Raw genomic sequence first — 19,793 nt, 5'->3', positions numbered from 1 at the left:
CTGATGTATTATTATGCAGAATATTGAATGAATGAAAAAACTAAGGATGTCCCTTTCTTCATGAACTACAAGCATCAAATTATAATAAACAATATTTGTATATTATATTTATTCTATTATTATTTTTAGGCGTGCTGAGATTACAGTTTTTTCTCGTGCTAAAACACTAAAACCCATTGGCTGAACTACGTTCTCAGTTGCCTGAACTCACGTCGCTAATTGAGCAGTCTGTTGTCAATACCTTAAACCATTTCACATGGTAAAACACAATTTGCAGATCTCTCTTAGACTTTTCAGCAAAACTCTAAACACATTCTCATTCTCAAAACACATTCTGCACTCTAATGCACATGTCATCCATTCTGGTAAACACAAATGGCAACAATCAAATACAAATAGAGAAAACGTGTCATTGACAATTGATTTCACGTTTCAAATGGTGTGACACAACCAATATAAGCCAATTCAGAGCGCAAACAGGTTGTTGAAGGTGGGAAAATATTGCTTGTGATGTCAACGAAGTGCTCTGGCCTGACCCAGCCCAAAGACAAGAAGAAGCACATTGATCACATGTTTACTCCTTTGATTTGTGTACCTTTTAGTATTGTATACAGTAGTACAGTGCACTGTAGGCTGTATACTGTACAATGAACAAATGTTATGGCCCTGAACATTGTGCTTTCCATTTGTTACAGTAACAGTACTGACTGCTCAATAGACTTTGACTGGTTGCAGGTTCATATCAACAAAGAACAAGAGTGAGTTGTGAGTAGTGAGATGCAGGGTACAGTACTGTATAGGGGTACAAGGAGGAGAAAGAACAAAAAAATTGCAAAGCAGAGTACAAATTTCTGATAAATTTTGAGCTCCTAGAACATGTTTTCGTTCATCAAAAGACAATGACGGATGAATAGGAAATTTGTTTTGAGATAAAAATTCTCCTATAAGTAATTCTCCCTGAGAACTATATGTTTTTAACAATGTGTTTTCTATTTTCTGGTGTATTGTTTCCTGCTGATCATTTTGATCACTTTGTGTATGATTTGAGAGCAGTGTTTGATTTTGAGCACAGGTAAATCTGTTTTGAGGTGAAAGATTGATTTTGAGCACACTTAAAACAGTTTTGAGGCAAAAGTTTCATTTTGCGAGAGGATTCATAGGTTTTGTAAATAGTGCTTGAAGATGAGGTTTTGTGTTGACAGTTTTGAGAAAATGGGTGACTGTTTCAAGAAATGTGTCTTAGCAATTGTGAAAAACTGTAAATTTAGGGGTGCTTGAGCAACCCTAAAGGGTCTAAAATTGCCACTGGGTCTAACTACACATTTCAGTGCGACAAAGTTTTCGCGCTTTGCACATGCTTTCAGGAACTAATTTCACACGTATATAATGTACAGAGAAGCAAATCATGGCATTTGCTTTACAGATCTTTAAACTCTACTACACAGAGGTCAGTCGCTTGACGTCTGCTGCTTGCATGACGCAACGAAGCTTCGTTACTGTCATCACGTGTTTTGGAAAATGAAGCGAGGCCTTGGTACATTACAAACGCATCGGGCGTGACATCATTAAGGCTACTAGATTATAAACAGACAAGGTTACTGCTAACCCCGTCAACGTTTGTCACTTTTGTCTTTGTTACATTAGATACTAGTTTTGATATCTGTGGAGAGCTTTCTCAAGACATGGCGTCAAATGGTAAGGAAAAAATATTTGGAGATTTCGTTTTTGCAGCGTTAGCCAGCCAAGAGGTATCTTCTTACTAACAGCAGTCTACAGTACTGTAGCTATCTTGTTAGAAAAACAAGGCAAGCTCACAGTGTGTAGTTCACAGGGGTGCTGTAGTGCGGTTACATTGTTGATGTGTGAGACTCGCTATATATCTAAAAGTGCGTAATGCTTTTAAGACCATTTGTTATTGTAATGTTACCGATTTATATACACATATCGTTAGTTCCTTACGAACAATTAGTTAAGAAAAAGGCATATAGACGTATTGAACCTTGACGGTCAAAACATTCTGGCATCGTAAAAAGCTAGCTAGTCCCAGCTAGAAAAGGGATTTCTTTTTCCGCCATCTTGTTTAGTTCGAGAACGATTGGTAGGCTTGTCAAGGTTGATTAATTCAAACTAGGTTCTAGTTAGCTAGCAACTGAAAATTAAATGAGTTACTTGTACAAAATAATTGTTTATTTAAATGTTTATGATTTATCAGTCAATCATATTTTCAACCTAGATTATAGAGAACCATTGATGACAACATAGTCCGTATTAGAGCTCCTATATAAAAGCATCCTTAAATCTCAACAACATTTATTGCTTTAACATTAGTGTCAACTCTTAATTAGAGAAATTGTTGATGTGTGCATTTAAGTTCTTGGCACAGACATGCAAAACATTGATTTAAGATAATGTTGTACAAACGTTTTATTCTAATACAATTTTGTACCATTTACTCTCAGATTATTCTCAACCTGCTGCACAGGGGTAAGTCACAATTTAGCCGAACAAGCATCAAATAAGTATTTTTCTCATTTCAGTCTTTAAACAATGTGTTGTCATTTGCAGGTATGGCCCCTATGGGGGCCAGGTTAACCAGGGTTATGGTCAGTCCTCCAATCAGAGCTACAGCCAGCCAGGCTATGGAAGCTACAGCCAGAATTCTGATACCAATTCTGCCCCATACAGCCAGGGAGGCTATAGTTCAAGCTATGGCCAGTCACAGTCTGGTAAGCAATTTACGACTACCAAAAATGTAATTCAACCGCTTTGTGTGTGAGATGGGTTTGTGTGTGTTATGCAAGCATGTTGTTACTTAGTAATCTTAAACCTTGAAATAAAATGTTATTTAAATCTCCACTACCCCCCCCCCCCCCCCCCCCCCCCCCCCCCCCCCCCCCCCCCCCCCCCCCCCCCCCCCCCCCCCCCCCCCCACACACACACACACACACATTAAACCCCATTGGCTGTGCTTCATCAGGAGGATATGGCTCACAGCCTCCTTCCCAGGGCAGCTACAACCAGTCCAGTCAGCCTTACAGCTCTGGGGGCTACAACAGCAGCAGTCAACCTCCTCAGAGTGGCTATAACCAGCAGTCATCCTATTCTGGCTATGGGCAACAGCAGCTTTCTGCTCCATCTTCTGCAAAGTAAGTTAATTGTTACTTTTGCAAGGGAAACAGGCCATCATTAGGCTGCAAAAAAAAAAAAAAATCCATCAGAAAGATAGCAGGAACATTGGCCAGAAAAAAAGAAAGCACTGGTGAGCTCGGCAACACAAAAAAAGGGGGGGGGTTAGCCTGGCTCTGCCCTCCTACGTACTTCCACTCAATTTCCATTTTGCTTCTGTACTAGGTCTGGGCTTTCAGTATATTAGTCGGATTTTTCGAACAGAGGGAGTGGCTGAGAACGATGACGTGGATATCGTGCACTAGTTTGAGTTGTAGGTCACTAATGGCGGCGGTACCGGCGACAGTAGTGGTGAAGGATTTGGCTAAGGTGAACGCTAGCGATTGGTAATGGCAGATCAGAGTGGCTCTGGGCAGATCCAATATTGCCTGCCGGCGGGCCGTGGAACACTCTGGCCGAGTCTATTACCTGATCGATCATACATTTCACTTGCTGAAGACAACTTAAGGCAGACAGACCCACAAGTAAAGAACAACAGAAGACTGCTGCAGTAAAGGCCTGGCAAAGCATCACAAAGGAGTAAACCCAATGTTTGGTGATGTCCATGGGTTCCAGACTTCAAGCAGTCATTACCTGCAAAGGATTCTCAATAAAGTATTATAAAAAATATATGATTATGTTAATAATAAGTAATTAGGATTCCTAATTGTTGGTATTAGGGTTCCTCCGGTAGGAGTGAACCTATTGTTTTTGTTAGTATTCTTATTAGGGTGCCTCCGGTAGGAGGGAACCTATTGTTATTGTTGGTATTCTTATTATTAGGGTTCCTCCGGTAGGAGGAAACCTATTGTTATTGTTGGTATTCTTATTCTTATTATTTTTCTTCTCCTTGCGCCCCAATATCTCAAAGTCCCTTGTCATAAATGTTCTAATTTAGCACATTGATATTACATCCAAGTGGGTAGCCCCACACCAAATATGGGCCACATCAGACCATAGGGGGTGCCACAGGTCACGCCCAAATGTCCACTTTTCAGAGTGATATCATTTCCACCCCATTGCTCCAATTCTTCTGAAACTTGGTGTGCATGGCTCATTTTTCATGAGGAACAAAAAAGTCTCAAGGACCCATAATGTCCACCATGATGGATTTTCCTGTACCGTGATAATTTGGGAAAACTTTCAAAATAGATCTCCTCCTACAAAAAAGGTCAAATTGAAATTCTGTACAGATATGTATCATGGACATATTTAAAAATGTTACTTCAGACAGTTGATCAAATACAAAATGGCTGAAAGGGGTGTATTTATGTAAATGTACACATTGCCTCAATAAGTTTGTGTCACTAAATGAAATGTCATTTTGAATGATGGTTTTTCAAACCTAATAGGCTTTAAGACGACATCACCCTGAAGTACCCTGCAAAGTTTTACCTTGAAAATATGACTAAATTACAGCTGTTTGAGCTTGGACCAAATCTGACAATGCTTGCCATTGGAGAAACATCCTATTTTATTATCCAGTTGATGACTGAATATGAAAGAGTCCAGATCTGGCAATAGATCAATTGGATGAGATGTTGTGCTGGTACACGAAGGGTTATAGGTTCAAAACCAGTCAAAGGCAAAACATCTTTTTTTTGGGACAGATCGGTTTCTAGTCTTCTGGTCAATCCTCCGGTTGTAAAACATAGCAATGAGTGTTTATTTGAGGCCATAACAACACTCCGATCATCTGTTTAGTGAGACTGTGTAAACCACTTCAAAACAAGCCAGGTTTACAACAGTAGCTAGCTACTTGGAGTCTACGCATGGTAGTGTCAGATTCACAACCGAATTAGCTCGAATGAAGTATATTGATTGTTCAGCCTGTTGCCTGTTGCGCAAATTCATTTCAGAAACCTAAGCCAGAACAAATCGCAACTAACGCTAGGCATGATTTGAAATTCCCTTACATGAAAAACAGTATATAGTTTTGGCACCCCAAGCAACCTTTTTAAAGCACTACGAGTAAGCTATTCTTTACAGCAGCAATCCAGTCATCCCATATATAAATTGGACAAAATTACAGCTGTTTGAACTTTATCCAAGTCTGACAATGGTGCAGCTATATTTATTATGTTAGTTTGTCCAACTTTTGAGCCCCTGAAATAAAGGGACTGTGTGTAAAAATCCTTTTTTTTTTAATGAAGCTTTTTAATGAAGCTTTAAGTGTGCACTTTAATTGTGCACTTTAATTGCATCTCGGTTCTTTAATTGTGGCATACAGACTCCAAATTATGAAAAGTGTGTTAATGTCCAAATATTTATGGACCCAGGGCTTGAAATTAGCCTTTGCACTTGGTGGCACTGGTGCTCCCAACTTTAAAACTCCCCAAAAAAGCACCACAACAAAAACATTTGTTATGGATTTATTTAGTGCTCTAGTTAGCTCCGTTTCATGTGACGCGGAGCACAGTGACAAGGAGTGACTGACGGCTAATATATCTAAAATCTGCATTGAAGTTTAGAACGTAAAGATTACGTGTCATTCAGGGTTCTCAAGTCTCATGCATTCGCTGTGAGACTCACGCATTTCAACCATTTCACATGCTCTCACGCAACACCTTGTATTTCTCACGCTGAGTAGTAAGGGAAAACTTGTCCCGCTCTTAGCGAGTGTTTTATAAAAAAATTGAAAAAAAGTTCACACCGTAACGATTATTTGCACTTGCACAAATGCTCCCAAATATATTTTGAGGTCACACAGACACAATTTCAGGAGCACATGCAACCAAATGGTCGCAATTTCAAGCCCTGGACCTGACTGTATATTAAGAGTAATTTTCTGCCCATTTTTCACACTTTGACCCTTCCACAGCTATGGTAATAATTCCCAGTCCCCGAACTATGGGCAGCAGCAGAGTGGAGGCAGCTACGGAGGAAGCGCTGGTCAAAGCGGTGGTTATGGGGGTAGCGGTGGCCAGCCGCAGAGCTCCCAGCATGGGGGGGCTCCTTATAGTCAGACATCCAGCTACAACTCACCCCCACCCCAGAGCTACGGGCAGCAGAACCAGTATGGCCAGAGCGGAGGTAAGGAACAGATTAAGAAACTTGTATTAGAAAGGACTGCACATTGAAAATATTGGCTAATGCTCATTGGATGATAGTAACACATAGTTTACTAGTCCAATTTGTGTCTGTGGCTCGTTTATCTTCGGAACTGGGCACTGTATAAAGTAAAAACATCTTGCTCCGGACCAGGGTCAACGTTAGACTTAGGAGGAAACCCTGTGATATAATTGTTCGCTATAGCACCACTGTTAGGTGCATATAGTAACACAGTTTACTATTAATTAATTACTTAATTACTATAACAATTAATGGGACAACCAGCTAGCAAGCAAGCAAGCTTTTATTCTTGTAGCAAACTAAGCCAGTTAAAACATCCTACTTTTTAAAATGTATTTTATAGTTTGTACACATCTATTATTTTAGTCACGTTTCACACACACAGTTGTGTATAACATAATAATGTGTTCACCTTGCTACTCCATTTCTCATATAAGGCTCTTTTATTTATCTCTTTGTATTAATCAAAGGGTATTGATTTGTTTGATTCACCATTCGGACATTAGAAGGAGACACATGCTGCGTTTGCAAATGTGAGCAGTGTAATTGTGCTTTTTAAAGGGTCAGTTCGCCCAAAACAAAAAAAAATTCTCCTCTTGCATATAGTGCTATACATCCATCTATATTGTTTTGGTGTGAGTTGCCTTCTCTTGGCATTCCTCTTGTGGTGTTCAAAGTGCCCGAAAAATGTGATTATTGTAAAAAAAAAAACTCAGAGACTACTTCATGAGGCAGGTTGAGAGAATATGTACTGTGAAGAATCTAAAATATTCTCAATATTTTGATTTTCTTCATAGTTTTGATGTCCTATTATAATGACTATTTTTGTTCAATTGTAGGTACTTTATGAGAAGAAGATATTTGTAGGTTTTACAAAATGTTCACTGGACTGTATGGTTCACCAATGGCTTTTCTCTTCCCCATCAGAAATAAGGCATGTATTTGAGATTTTGGACACATGGGGTGGAAATGCCATCACTTTGAGAAGGGACAATTCATAGTTTTCAGTCACGTGACAACTGCGGTGACCTGGAGGAAAGCTGCTGGCGATGGTCACTCACACCGTGAGACGCAGCAAAAGCCGGCAAATTTACCTTCCCACGTTTCTTTGGATCACCTCTTAGCTAAATTATTAGCTCTTAGCTTAAATTTTTACTTCTTACAACCCAAATTCCCAAAAAGTTGGGATGCTGTGAAAAACATAAATAAAAACAAAAGACCAAATGAGTATGAAAAACCAGTCTTAACACAAGCCTCACACATTGTCTTTGTTTTACATTCAGTTGAATATCGGTGTAAAGGGATTTCCAAATAATTAAATTCCAAATGCATTTTGAGTTTAGTTTTGTCTAACACAACAACCCGACTATTTAGCTAACTTGCTAACTTTAACTCACTACGACCACTGCAGTTGGTCGCCTCGATACACAACTAACTATGTCAAATCGATTACATAAAGATGTGTTTTATGGCAAAAAATACCATATTAATATACCTGTATATTCTTGTGTTTAACTTTACTTGAGCTTGATGAAATGTTAGCTGCAAATACGTGTATATTTGGACGGCAGAACGTTGCCCAAAGCTTTACACTGCGTCCGCCAGTTTACCTTCTTCTCATAGTGCATCCTGGTGCCATGTGTTCACCAGGTAAGCGATGCACACACACACACACAGCCATCCACGCGATGTAAAAGAAAATGTAAGGCCTCAGACCAGGCTACCTTCTTCCATTGCTCCGTCAAGGTTTTTCCTGGGTCAAAATGGGTCTTCGGAGCTCAAAAAAAAATAAAAATATATATATATTCTAATCAATGTATTTATTCCCAGGTGTTTTGCAATTTCCTTTTATTTTTTCTTTGTGCCTACACTATCATTTCAGGTTAAGAATACCAATGGAGGCTGCGTTTGAAATCGCTAATCAAACTTTTGTCAGCATTTTGAGTGGAAATTTCATTCGCATTTGTACAGGTGTAGTCATACACGTCGGGCTGGCACTCGCAGCAGAACGACAGTTTACTGCCCGCTCTGTCCATTCGCGCACCTCACAGTTGCGTATTGATCAGACAAGAAGACACGCTTATCAACTCTTATCAACTGTAGCCTACTTGAAACATAATATTGAGAACATATTTGCTGTCCTTTTTCATAGGCAAAATGTTTTATTCGCTCTGGATTTTTCATAGGCACTCGGGAAAACGGCTTAGGTGCGCGCCCAAATATTCTCTATCCAAGAAAATCCCTGTCCGTGTTCTAGTTCTGGTGCTCACGTGCCCACTGTAGGCGCTTTTGGCAGTGGACAGGGGTTGCGTATGGGGCTACACAGCTAAAGCTTTGTCTAAAACTGTCTTTCTTCTGCCCCTAAGGATATGGACAGGATACTCCGCCTATGAGTGGCGGTGGTCGAGGATTTGGGGGCCAGGATGGAGGTTATGGAGATCATGATGGACGTAGTGCTAGGGGCCGTGGAGGAGATGGAGAATATGGAGGTCGTGGGGCGGATCGAGGTTTTGACCGTGGTGGCCGCGGTGGACCAAGAGGCAGAGGGGGCATGGGGTAAGCATCTAAAGACTTTTCCTCCTCCTCCACACACACACACACATCTGTTCTGTCTCTGTCACCTCCTGAACAAGTCCCCCTTTAAAATTTGTGTCCGGCAAGTATACACAGTGCAATCGTCTTTCTCTTTGGGCACTCACATGACTGAGACTGAAGTGTCTCTTAAATTCCCACACACTGATCATCTTCATGCGTACATGAACATCAGTCTTTAGATTCCAACCCATGAATACTCACGCTGACAGGCGTTCTGCTAGGTTCACACTGCATATGAGCTACATGTGAAGGTCAGAAGCTGGAATGAGTGTAAATGATGAACAGGGGCCCGTTCTTCGTACGTTGCTAACTCAGTTAGCTGGATTTGATTGTTGAAGATTTGTCATTATCTTGGAATGTTCGGTTCTTCGAAGTTTATTCTGACTGGACTTGCTGTCATAGCAACAAGTCCTTTAGCTTAAACCTGCTCGGGAGCAGGCTTATTTTATATAAACAAGATTTGATTGCGACTTTACAAGCAGAGGTGATTAGGGATGAGTATTGATAAGGAATCGGAATTGTAAAAATCTTATCAATTCCTGCTTATCGATTCTCTTATCGATTCTTATTGGGCGGGGGGGGGGGGGAAAGAGCACCAACTGGTTTATGTACGGTTTTCTTTTATACAATTTTCTATAATGACGCACACCATATACAGTATGTATACATACAAATTTATATTTTTCCGTTGCTCTTCTTCTACACTTCTATTTGACCATATAATATGACAGTGTCAAACATCGGCCATTCTGTTGTGGTTGTGATCACTTTTGAGCAGTTAAGCTCTACCTTGAATAGTTAGAGATGAAGCGCGAACGTTAGCTGCGCTGCTGCATCCATCGAACACATGACATTCCAGTAACTTCATTCCATGCTGTGTGTTGAAATGCTTCTTCATATTTGTTGTATTTCCTCCCTTCGACAAAATACACTTTTTACACGCGTTACAAGTGGCGTTGTTGTCATTTTGTTGTGTGAAATACAACCAAACTTTAGAACGCTTCTGCCTAGTTGCCATGTTTGCTGCAGTCTGAATAAACTATAAAAGTTTGCGCATGCGCAACGGCACAGAGAACCGTTAACAGAATTGTTAAAGAATTTGGCTGACGATTCCAAGGAATCTGTTCACTGGGAACTGGTTTTAGATATCCATCCCTAGAGGTGATACAGGAAGTCTGTCACAGCCATGTGTCATCTGTTTTTACGACAACAACCTGTTGCGGAAGGTGCAAGAATAATTAGCAGAATCAAACATGAACCTGAATTAATTGCGCATTGCGTGAAGACAGATCCTTGAGCACAGCGAGACTGGCTAGCCTCCTATACTTTTTGAGAGATATCGGTTTTCTCGTAAGGGTGTTATTTACATCATTGATTTGTTGGAACCACATTAAATTATATGACATTAAAGATGATAAAGTAATTATGAAAATAGAAAAACAAATAGGCCTAGCCTACTGTAATAAGCAATAAAACATTTAATGTGGTCACCACCACCATACATTTCATTTGTTTGCTACTTTTTGCCAGCCCTCTCTCCTAGACTTTGAGGTGTTCCCTGATGTTCTGATCTTCAAATTCGGAGTAACCTTCGAGCAAGCTCTTGCTTTGTTGGCTCTGTTGAAAAAAACAGGGTGCTCTTTTTGGCCATGGTGAGCAGCCATTAGCAGCGTTGCTGATCAAGGTTTCGACTATCGATACATACCCCCTTTTAGACCAACGCATAACTCAATCCAGCTAAACTAATCATAAACAACAAGGGTGTTTGAAGAACCAAATTAGCAAGATCATGATTAGCAAGATGATGTCATCTTGGATGTGTCAATTGAACTTGGATGTAATAAGCGAAGTATGAAGAACGGACCCCAGGTCTACACAAATGGATCAATTTGTACCTACAAGCATCATGGTTTGCTGCAGGTGCAGCACAGAACTTGGATGTAATAAGCGAAGTATGAAGAACGGACCCCAGGTCTACACAAATGGATCAATTTGTACCTACAAGCATCATGGTTTGCTGCAGGTGCAGCACAGAACAATGTGGTCAGTACAAACCAATATATGCTCTGATCTAGTCACAAGTCCAAATAGTAAAGAAACCCCTCTCTAGGGAATCAGTTGGTTGGAGGAAACCTCAACAGTGTAAAGCAAGATGTGTCATGGAATGTTTGTCATTTGTAATCAGGGTTTTTCCTGACTTAAAAATAGGCTTAGGTGGTCGGTAACATAGATATATATATATATAAACACTAGATGTCTCACGGCGGAGTCTAGAACGTCCGCACATGGCGGCCATCTTGCTACAGTGAACTCGCTCACCCATAACATTGGGTTGGTGCTACATGTACTTTTTAAATGACCATAACTTGCTCAATTTTCAACCGATTTTTAAACGTCAGAGATGTAGCTATGCCACTTCATACTTATGGATAATTATGTAATTAAAAAAGAAATATGTATGCAGTGGCATAACTACATCTCTGACGTTGATAACAAACCAAACCGTTTAAAAATCAGTTGAAAATTGAGCAAGTTATGGTTATTTAAAAAGTACATGTAGCACCAACCCAATGTTATGGGTGAGCGAGTTCACTGTAGCAAGATGGCCGCCACGTGCGGACGTTTGACTCCGTGGGCCGGCAACACGGACGAGACATATAGTGTTTATATTTATCTATGGTTGGTAATGTAACACCACAGACATAATGACATAATGGAATTTGCAGCTGTTAAGAATAGATCAGAAACAATGCAGCACTTCCTGGGGGAATAAAAGGAAAAAAGGATTCCGTAGTTGGTCGGAAGTAAGGTTGCCTTTGGGAAAGGTACATTGCTAGTCACTATGCATATGAATGCTGGTAAACAGTGCTCTTGGAGGTGTGACCAGCTCTATGTTACTTCTATCTCTGCCCAGGACCCCAGGTGAGCTGTGCTTTATCCATTTGGACACAGAAAGTCAATGGACCTTGGCCTCAGGCCATTGCTTGTTTGGGTTGTAATTTTCCCTGGGAAATGAGCATTACAGCCAACCGGATTGTGACAGTACATTGAAATCAATACCTCTCTCTCCTAGCAGTCTTAATGGATAAATGTAACTAATTTGTCCCAAACAAGCTGTATAACAAAAACAATGTAAGTTCAGAAAGTTTTTTAGCTAGCAAGCAAGCTATGAAACCTTTTCCATGTCTGATGTGATTCTTTTGCTATAATAAAACTGGTGTGCTTTTTTGTTTTAAAGGATTCAAAGAAATGTTTAAGGGAGAAATGGGTTTGGGTATAAATCTTTCCACAGATATTGTACACAAATTCTAAATGGTCTATCCAATGCAACCATTGACTGTGTTACAGAACACGGTCAGTCAAAGGCGTTCAAAGCAACATGGCACCACTCAACTTGCTTTTTTACCATTTAAACATTTAAGGTGTTAAAATGGCTTTTCCCCCTTCTATCTAAACAATATTGGCAAATAAACTACGTACAATTTGCCGGGTTTGTGAAAGGAATGTGTGTTAGTATGTGTGGCATTATATTTTTTGTGTGGAAGTTTCCTCGCCAGCTATTGCTAAGAAAATATGACAGTTTTTGCAACTATAAAAGGTTTGAGATTTGATTTACTTTGCTTGAGGGTAGTAACACATTTAAAATACATGAATTTCTTGATTTTTTTGGGGGGTGAAGTTGCTTCTTTTCCAAGGCAATATGTAAACATGTCAGTCACATCTGTGGGAAGGAAATAACTTGTACCATGTAATTACTTCACCAACCCTGTAAAGTTAAACAGATTTACATATTTAAATAGATGCATGAGAGAGAACATGACAAAGTATGTTGGTCAGCACTGTGGTCAGTATAAAGGTGAAAAGACAATATGTGCATTTATTCTGTCCACACTCATACATTACATGACATCGTTATCACCCTGCTTCCCCTCCTCCCCACCCCACAGGATCACTGTGATATAATGCTTTAATGAATCTCTTAATCTCCTCCTAGGATATTGCCTCTCCAGGGTGGGTTTATTTATTTTTTTAATTAGGGGAGCAATAGAAAGAGAGGACATAGAAATTAATTTAGAAAAGGATGAAGGAATACTCAAGGGACATGCACGTTGAACACTGTCTTGTAGGAAATACACCACACACCAAAGCCATATATTTTATCAAGAGATTGTTGTAAGTCTCAAGACTTGTCATGTTCACAGAAGCTTAATTTTGGGGGGAAATCCTCCTTCACCAAAAGTTGTTTTGAACCCAGAGTTATGCACCTGTTTGCAAAATGAGTACATTGTAAAGCATCCATGTCACAGCAAATCCAGGAATCAATGACCTTTGGTATGGGGTTTCTCCTTGTAATGGAGATACTCACAATTAAAAGTGTCCACACACCAATAAGGGGTGACTGGATGTCCTATTAGGTCTTTGGTTTAGAGTTCTATTGTAAGAGTGGAAGACTGAGATCATGGGAAGCAAACAGACAAGGTCATTAACTGGTCCTTTGTCCCAATTCTCTGACCACAAGGAACACGTGAAAAAAAGATAAAGCCTGATGTTGGTTGAAGAGACAAGTGAGGGGTGAACAGAGGGTGAGAGGGGTAATAAGAGGGCAAAGATGGGTTTGGATACGGAAAAGATAAAGAGGGGAGGATACCCCAGGAGAGAAATGGCTCGGTCAACACCAACCTTCAATGCGTGTCGCTTTTCTTTCCTTCTTCATCAGAATGGGCGATCGAGGAGGATTCAATAAGTTTGGTGGTAAGTGGCAAAACTCTTTAAACAACGGGTTTGACGGTTTTAAAGAGTCAAAGCTTAAGAAATAAGGGATTTGAGTTTAAAATGTTGAAATGATTAGAAAGTGGACAGTGTTCTTTGTCTGTTATTATTTGGTATATGTGGTATGGGTGTATTAGGTGTGGTAAAAGGTGAACACTACTGTTGAATGAATACCCTCTAAAGAAACCACTGTCCATAAGAAAAACAAAGTAAATTATTTGTCAATGTGCATTGGCAAGCTTATCAATTCAGCACTGACTGTGAAGGAAGCCGAAGGGTTAATCTGGTAAAGTTGGACCCATCAGCTTTCCGCTTAAAAAGATTACTGGGGACACCTGAAAATAATAATGTGTTTAAGCATAGCATAATATTATTGCGGTGAGATTGGCACCAAAAAACTGTGTTTTTGTCATGTCTGAGTAATGGTATGGTTATAGAAGAAGCACCTCAATATGCTGTGTAGTGTGGCATGTGATGTATGTTTTGCATGTTAACTCTACAGGTAAGAACAACCTGTGTCTCTGTGTGTGTGTGTGTGTGTGTTTACCCTGCCCTATAAAGTCCAGTAGGGTGGACTAGACTGTAATTCAACAAAGCCTTTTTTCGCCTTCAATTGTGGAGTCACTCAAATATTTTTTGACAGTTTCCTTCAGGGTTCTCGTGCCTAGCTTGCTCATAGTTTTCTCTGCTCTGAATTGACCATGTGTTGAAATTAGAAGTTACGTTTGTCTCATTTGTTGTGCCAAACCATACCTCTCAGAAAGGTCCATTTTATATCCAGAACCCTACCACTCAGAAAAGTGCCTCGTCATTTCCAAAAAAGGATCTCATCTTTGATACTCTTGCATGGTGGTATGAAAATCTTAAAATGAAGGAAACATTTTAGATTCTTAAATAAGCCTGAACACTTATAGGCCTGAGCACTTATTTCTCCTCTTACAATTTGTTCACATTGGCGTGTTCATTTTAAATAAGTTGATCGTAAAGCAGAATTATTTATATTATTGGTTGGGGGTTGCCACAAAATCTGTCATGTTAATCTTTAATATAAAATGAATAATTGAAAAAAAAAAGCCATAATCATCAGGTTGTCAATCTACAAATGAGCTTGCCTAATATATCTGTGCATTATGGCCTCTACAAAGCCAAAAGGTTCATTACATGTTAGTTTCCACAGACTGAAATGGAAGAAATGTGTAGCAATGTGAAGCAGTTGGGTCAACTGCTCAATTGCTTAACCCTTAATATCCCCCATACATAACCATAGACGTCAATAGTAAAGGAATGGCATCGTAAAAACAAAGCTTCATACTTTAGTAAATAGGAGTGGTTCACTGAAAACGAGGAGTTAGTTGGCACATTTAAATAATTCATTAAGTGTTACAATGTACAAGGGTGAAGAACGTTTTCAATTGATCTGGTCTGTACTGAACAATAGGAACATGTGTACTCTTGATCTCACGCTGAGGAAACTTGACTGAATATGTTCCATGTAAATGTGTTCTCAGGTTTCAATCTATGAAAATAGATCAATCAATTACCATAACTAATTACTGCCATGGACAGTGTCAGAGTATGTCCCAAAAGCCAGAGGTTTTACTGAAGATGCTATAATAGTCTGGTGGGTTTGTGTAATGTTGACAATAGTCTTTTAGGCGCTTGCTGATTTATTGTTGAATAAAAAATACAGTTGTGTTCCGTGCCTGTTGCACAACAAAAAGAAAAGTCAGAGTCCAAAAACATTAACTGAAAACTGTTTTAAAGGATACAATACAATTTACATACAAATTAACATGATGTTAAAAACTTGGTTCCATTAAGTGTTGCTGTGTGTAATGTGACCTACCTTCGCTACATATGACGCTTGTTGCGTTTTAAATGGACTAAGGCCATGATGTGTGGGGATATAATCCACATGAAGCAACAGGAACTGGATGTTGTGGTGTGCTTGCGTGGAGTACTGTGTGTGCATGCGTGCGCTGGGATAAAAACTGGAATGGAGCACTGCAAAGTACCAAATGTGAGTCATGAAACATCCGATTTAAATGTGGTCTTAAATGTTTCCACGATGTTTACTGTCCTATCGGAGTACTGAGTTCAAAGATTATAATGTTCCTTTACCACACATATCAAATGTTGATCTTTATTAAAGGGTGCTTTTTTGGTACGGTATGTGGGAAGGCATGGATGATCATTCACAACGTGATGTCAAGAAGTTGTGGGTTAGTGTTAAAAAAAACTGTAGGACAAATAGGATTGTTACCTGGATCTGGTGGTTTCAAGGTGATGTGACCAGTAAAGATGGTTCATGTGATCCATCCCATTTTGCATTTACAAATGGAGTCTGGTTGGAGAAATGACCCTCACACACATTACACACTGAATAGATTGCATTGTAGAGTGAAAGGGGGAAAGTTATGGAACTTAATCGTGCGTGAGAGTGGAAAGATATGGAACTGTTAAGTAGCCTGTCTATAGGTTCTAAACCGCAATCTCTGCTTTGTAATAAATTCATATTTATCTGTGCTCTTCCTTAAGGTCCAAGGGACCAGGGCACTGGGGGCCCCAACTCCAGTAAGTACTGACCTGAATTGTAACTTTTTATGATGGTTATGGTCAAACCAAGTAGAACATGGTTTCACCTTTCAAACTTTCCTTTCATACAAAAGTAAATTGCCAGGACTATCTTAGATAAATGGATTTTAATTGATAAAATTTAATTGTAGCTATGCTGTTGGCTCATTGTTTTTAGCAGTTGACTACTATCGCAGGTTCTACCCTTTTCAGCTCTGATAATACTGGCACCTTCCTGTCTATGTTCCCAATAGTGCCAGACCAGGATAACTCTGACAACAACACCATCTTTGTACAAGGCCTTGGAGACTCCTATACCGTGGACTCTGTGGCAGATTTCTTCAAGCAGATTGGCATAATCAAGGTACAGCCCCATCCCACACATCAAACGTACACTACCTATCGCCTTCAAACACCTGCTTCTATTAGTCATGTGCATGGGTTAGGGTTAGGTGGTACATATCTCCAATGTAATAGTTCAGACAAAAATAATTTGGTTAATATAGAGACGATGCAATTAAAACTTAAAACTAACACCATAGAGAACACTGTAGATACTAAGATACATTCCAAGGACATTATGTTCACATTGCCTAAATCGTGTTCCTTTTCATCTCCCCTCTCAGATCAACAAGAAGACGGGCCAACCAATGATCAACCTCTACACGGACAGAGAGTCAGGGAAGCTCAAGGGCGAGGCTACCGTGTCTTTTGATGATCCCCCCTCAGCCAAGGCTGCAATCGACTGGTTTGATGGTAAATGTCAGTGTTATGACTAGTGAATGTGGAAACTATTGGGGCAGGTGATAGAATCCTGATAGAATCTGTTACAATGTTAAATTTCATGTATATCTTCTGCACGGATCTCAAATACCAACATTGTCCCTGGTTGTAGGCTGGGAGGCGCCCAGTTGTTAATATGCTGAGTCCTTGAGTGGTTTATTGCTAGCCATGTATGCTGATAAGTATGGGTCAAGATGTGGTATAGTTACTTGGTTCTTATAAGTTATAACCTATAAGTCTTATAAGTCACAGTTGGGTATAAAAGATAATGTGGATCATTGTTCTTTCTCTTCTTATGATCATCCTTCTTAATTGAACAATTAAATTCAGAACCACAATTTCAGCGTATTTCGTTCGACCTATTTCCGAAAAGCATTTAGGCTTTCCTTGCTTTTGCTTTGTGGAACTTGTGCCAAAGACCTTTGAACAGTACTGGATTTATGAAGTGGTGGTGCCAGTACAAGTAATTTCTGCTGGTAAAAAAAAAAAATGCCTTTGTCGTCTTTCCAGGAAAAGACTTTAACGGAAACCCCATCAAGGTGTCCTTTGCCACCCGCAGAGCAGATTTTGGGGGCAGGGGTGGCGGCATGAGAGGAGGTAGTCGTGGACGAGGAGGTGAGAATCAGCTTGTTGGTGAGTTCATGTGTGAGGTTGCACAAGGGGATTTTGGTCATGTGTTTGTGGTAAGTCTTCTCTTTCCAAACCATTGCAGTTGAGTCCTGTGTTTGATTCCTAAACTAGTTGCTCATCTGATACTGCTCATGAATATTGTTGTCTTGGTTGTACTTTTATTTCAGATTTAGACCTGTAATTCTTTGCGCTAATGAGCCATAATAACAAATGTGGTGAAATGTAAGGGCACATCTGTGTAATAATCAAGTTGGCATGCTTGTGATTGAATGTATTGACACTAATCTGTGGAAGCGTTATCCTGTTGCTGTAGGCCCGATGGGTCGTGGTGGGTTCGGAGGAGGCCGAGGAGGCGGATTCTCTGGTGGCAACGGAGGAGGTGGTGGTGGACAGCAGAGGGCTGGAGACTGGAAGTGTTCAAGCACGTGAGTGATCTGCTCGTGTGGGTATGTGCCTGACCACCTGCCCGCATGTGTGTGTTCATTGTACATTCATCAGTGGGTAGTTGGTGTTTTTTCAGTTATTTTTTGTGTCTCTTTCTGACTTAGGGATTGTGGCAACTTGAATTTCTCATGGCGTAACGAGTGTAACCAATGCAAGGCGCCCAAACCTGATGGGGCTGGAGGGATGTCACCTCCTTTGGGAGGAGGTAAGGCTAACCACCAATTATTTGTTTGAAGTTTGAACTTAGCTGCCAGTAAAGGTAATGTTTGATAGGAATACTACATTCATTGCAAGATGATTAGCTTTGAGACCACCAAGACACTACAAACTGTTTTTACAATGCACCATGTCCCACTAGTTGGCTGATACAGCTACATATAAGGTGTTTTGTGATGCAGGTCACAACAGCTAATACAATTAGGTTTACTACATGGCTCAGATGTGACATGTGCACAGCCGGGTATAAGGTTACCTCCAAAGTCCTGTCAGTTTTCTCAGAACTGGAATTTCCTGTTTTTGTTGGCCACGGGATCATTTGCATATACACAGTATTTACAGCGTAAATGTGTGTCCACAATACTGGGCCAGGTTTGTGTATTTAATCATTGGACCCTGTCTGTTTGAAGCAATGTCTCGTTCAGTGCAGTTCTTCGTCACTTCTTTTGTCTCAGGAGGTTACGGAGGAGATAGAGGCAGAGGCAGCTTTGACCGTGGAGGCTTCCGGGGCCGGGGCGGAGACAGAGGGGGCTTCAGAGGGGGCCGGGGGGGTGACCGGGGAGGATTCGGGCCTGGCAAAATGGACGGGAGGTGAGGGATTGTCAAGTGTGACCATCCAAACATATAGATTCGCTGATGCAGAGACACACACCAAGTTGTTTGCCTTGTCATGATTGTTAGATTATATGACCAAATGCCATTACCATTACTGGAAAAGTGAGGTTGAATCTCTTGCAGGGGAGAACACAGACAGGATCGTCGAGACAGACCTTATTGATCAACAGTCCAGGCTGGAACATACCTTCACATTTCCTCCAACTCCGTCCCAGTGTACTAGAACCAGCACCGATTCCCAGCCTGCCTGGGAGTAGCTACCCACCTACACCCCCAACTCTTTTATACATTTCTAGAATCTGTTACTGGGAGTGTGTATATTAACCATGTGTAGACATGACACATTTTGTCTGTCTCTTCCTTACAAGTACACACACAGTCACTGATTACTAAACCTCTGTATTTCCTTAGTTAAGTGTTCCTAATTTGAAGAAAAAAGCTCTGTGTTGTTGAAGATGCATATTACTTTGCAGTAAATGAGTGTGCTTGGATTATTTACCGTTTGATTTTAAATGAAAGTGTTTATAAAATAAAACGTTTTCATTTCATTTTTTATTTGACACTGCATTTTGATAACTAGTCTATACTGTAAGTTTATCATTACCTATAAACTTTTCCCCTCTAACGTGAATAGACTTTTATTCTGGACTGTGATACAAACACTAGACTAAGGCTGAATCCCAATACTCACCCTTCCCCCTAGCCCTCGAAACTGATACAGCGTCAGCAACGGAAAACAAGAGCATAATATTACAGTTATTGTTTTAAGGTTTAGTATTGGGGTTGAGGCTTCCTGAGCAAAATGTTATGAAAGTTGAGTTGCTGGGCCGCAGAGCCATAGAAAATGATGCATATTGGCAATTTGGTTCCATATCAGATTCAGATTAGGGAAATGTCTCGGTTTTGGTTTAGCACTTAGCACTACCTTA

At 40.2% G+C, this 19,793-nt stretch overlaps 1 protein-coding gene across 3 annotated transcripts; it reads left to right on the top strand.

The window, feature by feature from the left end:
* The first annotated feature begins 1,504 nt into the window (after positions 1-1,504).
* On the top strand, positions 1,505-19,495 carry fus (FUS RNA binding protein). Of its 3 annotated transcripts, none has more exons than XM_047037949.1 (15): positions 1,505-1,695; positions 2,460-2,484; positions 2,566-2,726; positions 2,978-3,146; positions 5,987-6,198; positions 8,604-8,793; positions 13,550-13,584; positions 16,141-16,176; positions 16,431-16,540; positions 16,803-16,932; positions 17,470-17,592; positions 17,903-18,014; positions 18,138-18,238; positions 18,705-18,840; positions 18,988-19,495. In XM_047037949.1, exons 1-15 carry the CDS (start codon positions 1,683-1,685, stop codon positions 19,025-19,027), a joined length of 1,593 nt encoding a protein of 530 aa, XP_046893905.1. In that variant the 5' UTR covers positions 1,505-1,682; the 3' UTR covers positions 19,028-19,495. The 3 variants fall into 3 exon arrangements, with proteins under 3 accessions (XP_046893905.1, XP_046893906.1, XP_046893904.1); XM_047037950.1 differs by lacking the exon at positions 1,505-1,695 and adding an exon at positions 1,810-1,886 and having other exon boundaries at positions 17,470-17,574; XM_047037948.1 differs by lacking the exon at positions 1,505-1,695 and adding an exon at positions 1,810-1,886.
* Positions 19,496-19,793: the final 298 nt, after the last annotated feature.

This window comes from Hypomesus transpacificus, chromosome 17 (assembly GCF_021917145.1).
Source record: "Hypomesus transpacificus isolate Combined female chromosome 17, fHypTra1, whole genome shotgun sequence".
Classification (NCBI taxonomy): Eukaryota; Metazoa; Chordata; class Actinopteri; order Osmeriformes; family Osmeridae; genus Hypomesus; species Hypomesus transpacificus.
Note: the sequence above shows the minus strand (reverse complement) of the source record. Positions and strands in the feature narration are given on the sequence as shown.

Coding starts and splice junctions, on each gene's coding strand:
- fus (XM_047037948.1), top strand. CDS start 1,859: ATGTGTGAGACTCGCTATATATCTAAAA. Junction 2,485..2,565: donor TCTCAACCTGCTGCACAGGG/GTAAGTCACAAT, acceptor TGTCATTTGCAG/GTATGGCCCCTATGGGGGCC. Junction 8,794..13,549: donor AGAGGCAGAGGGGGCATGGG/GTAAGCATCTAA, acceptor CTTCTTCATCAG/AATGGGCGATCGAGGAGGAT.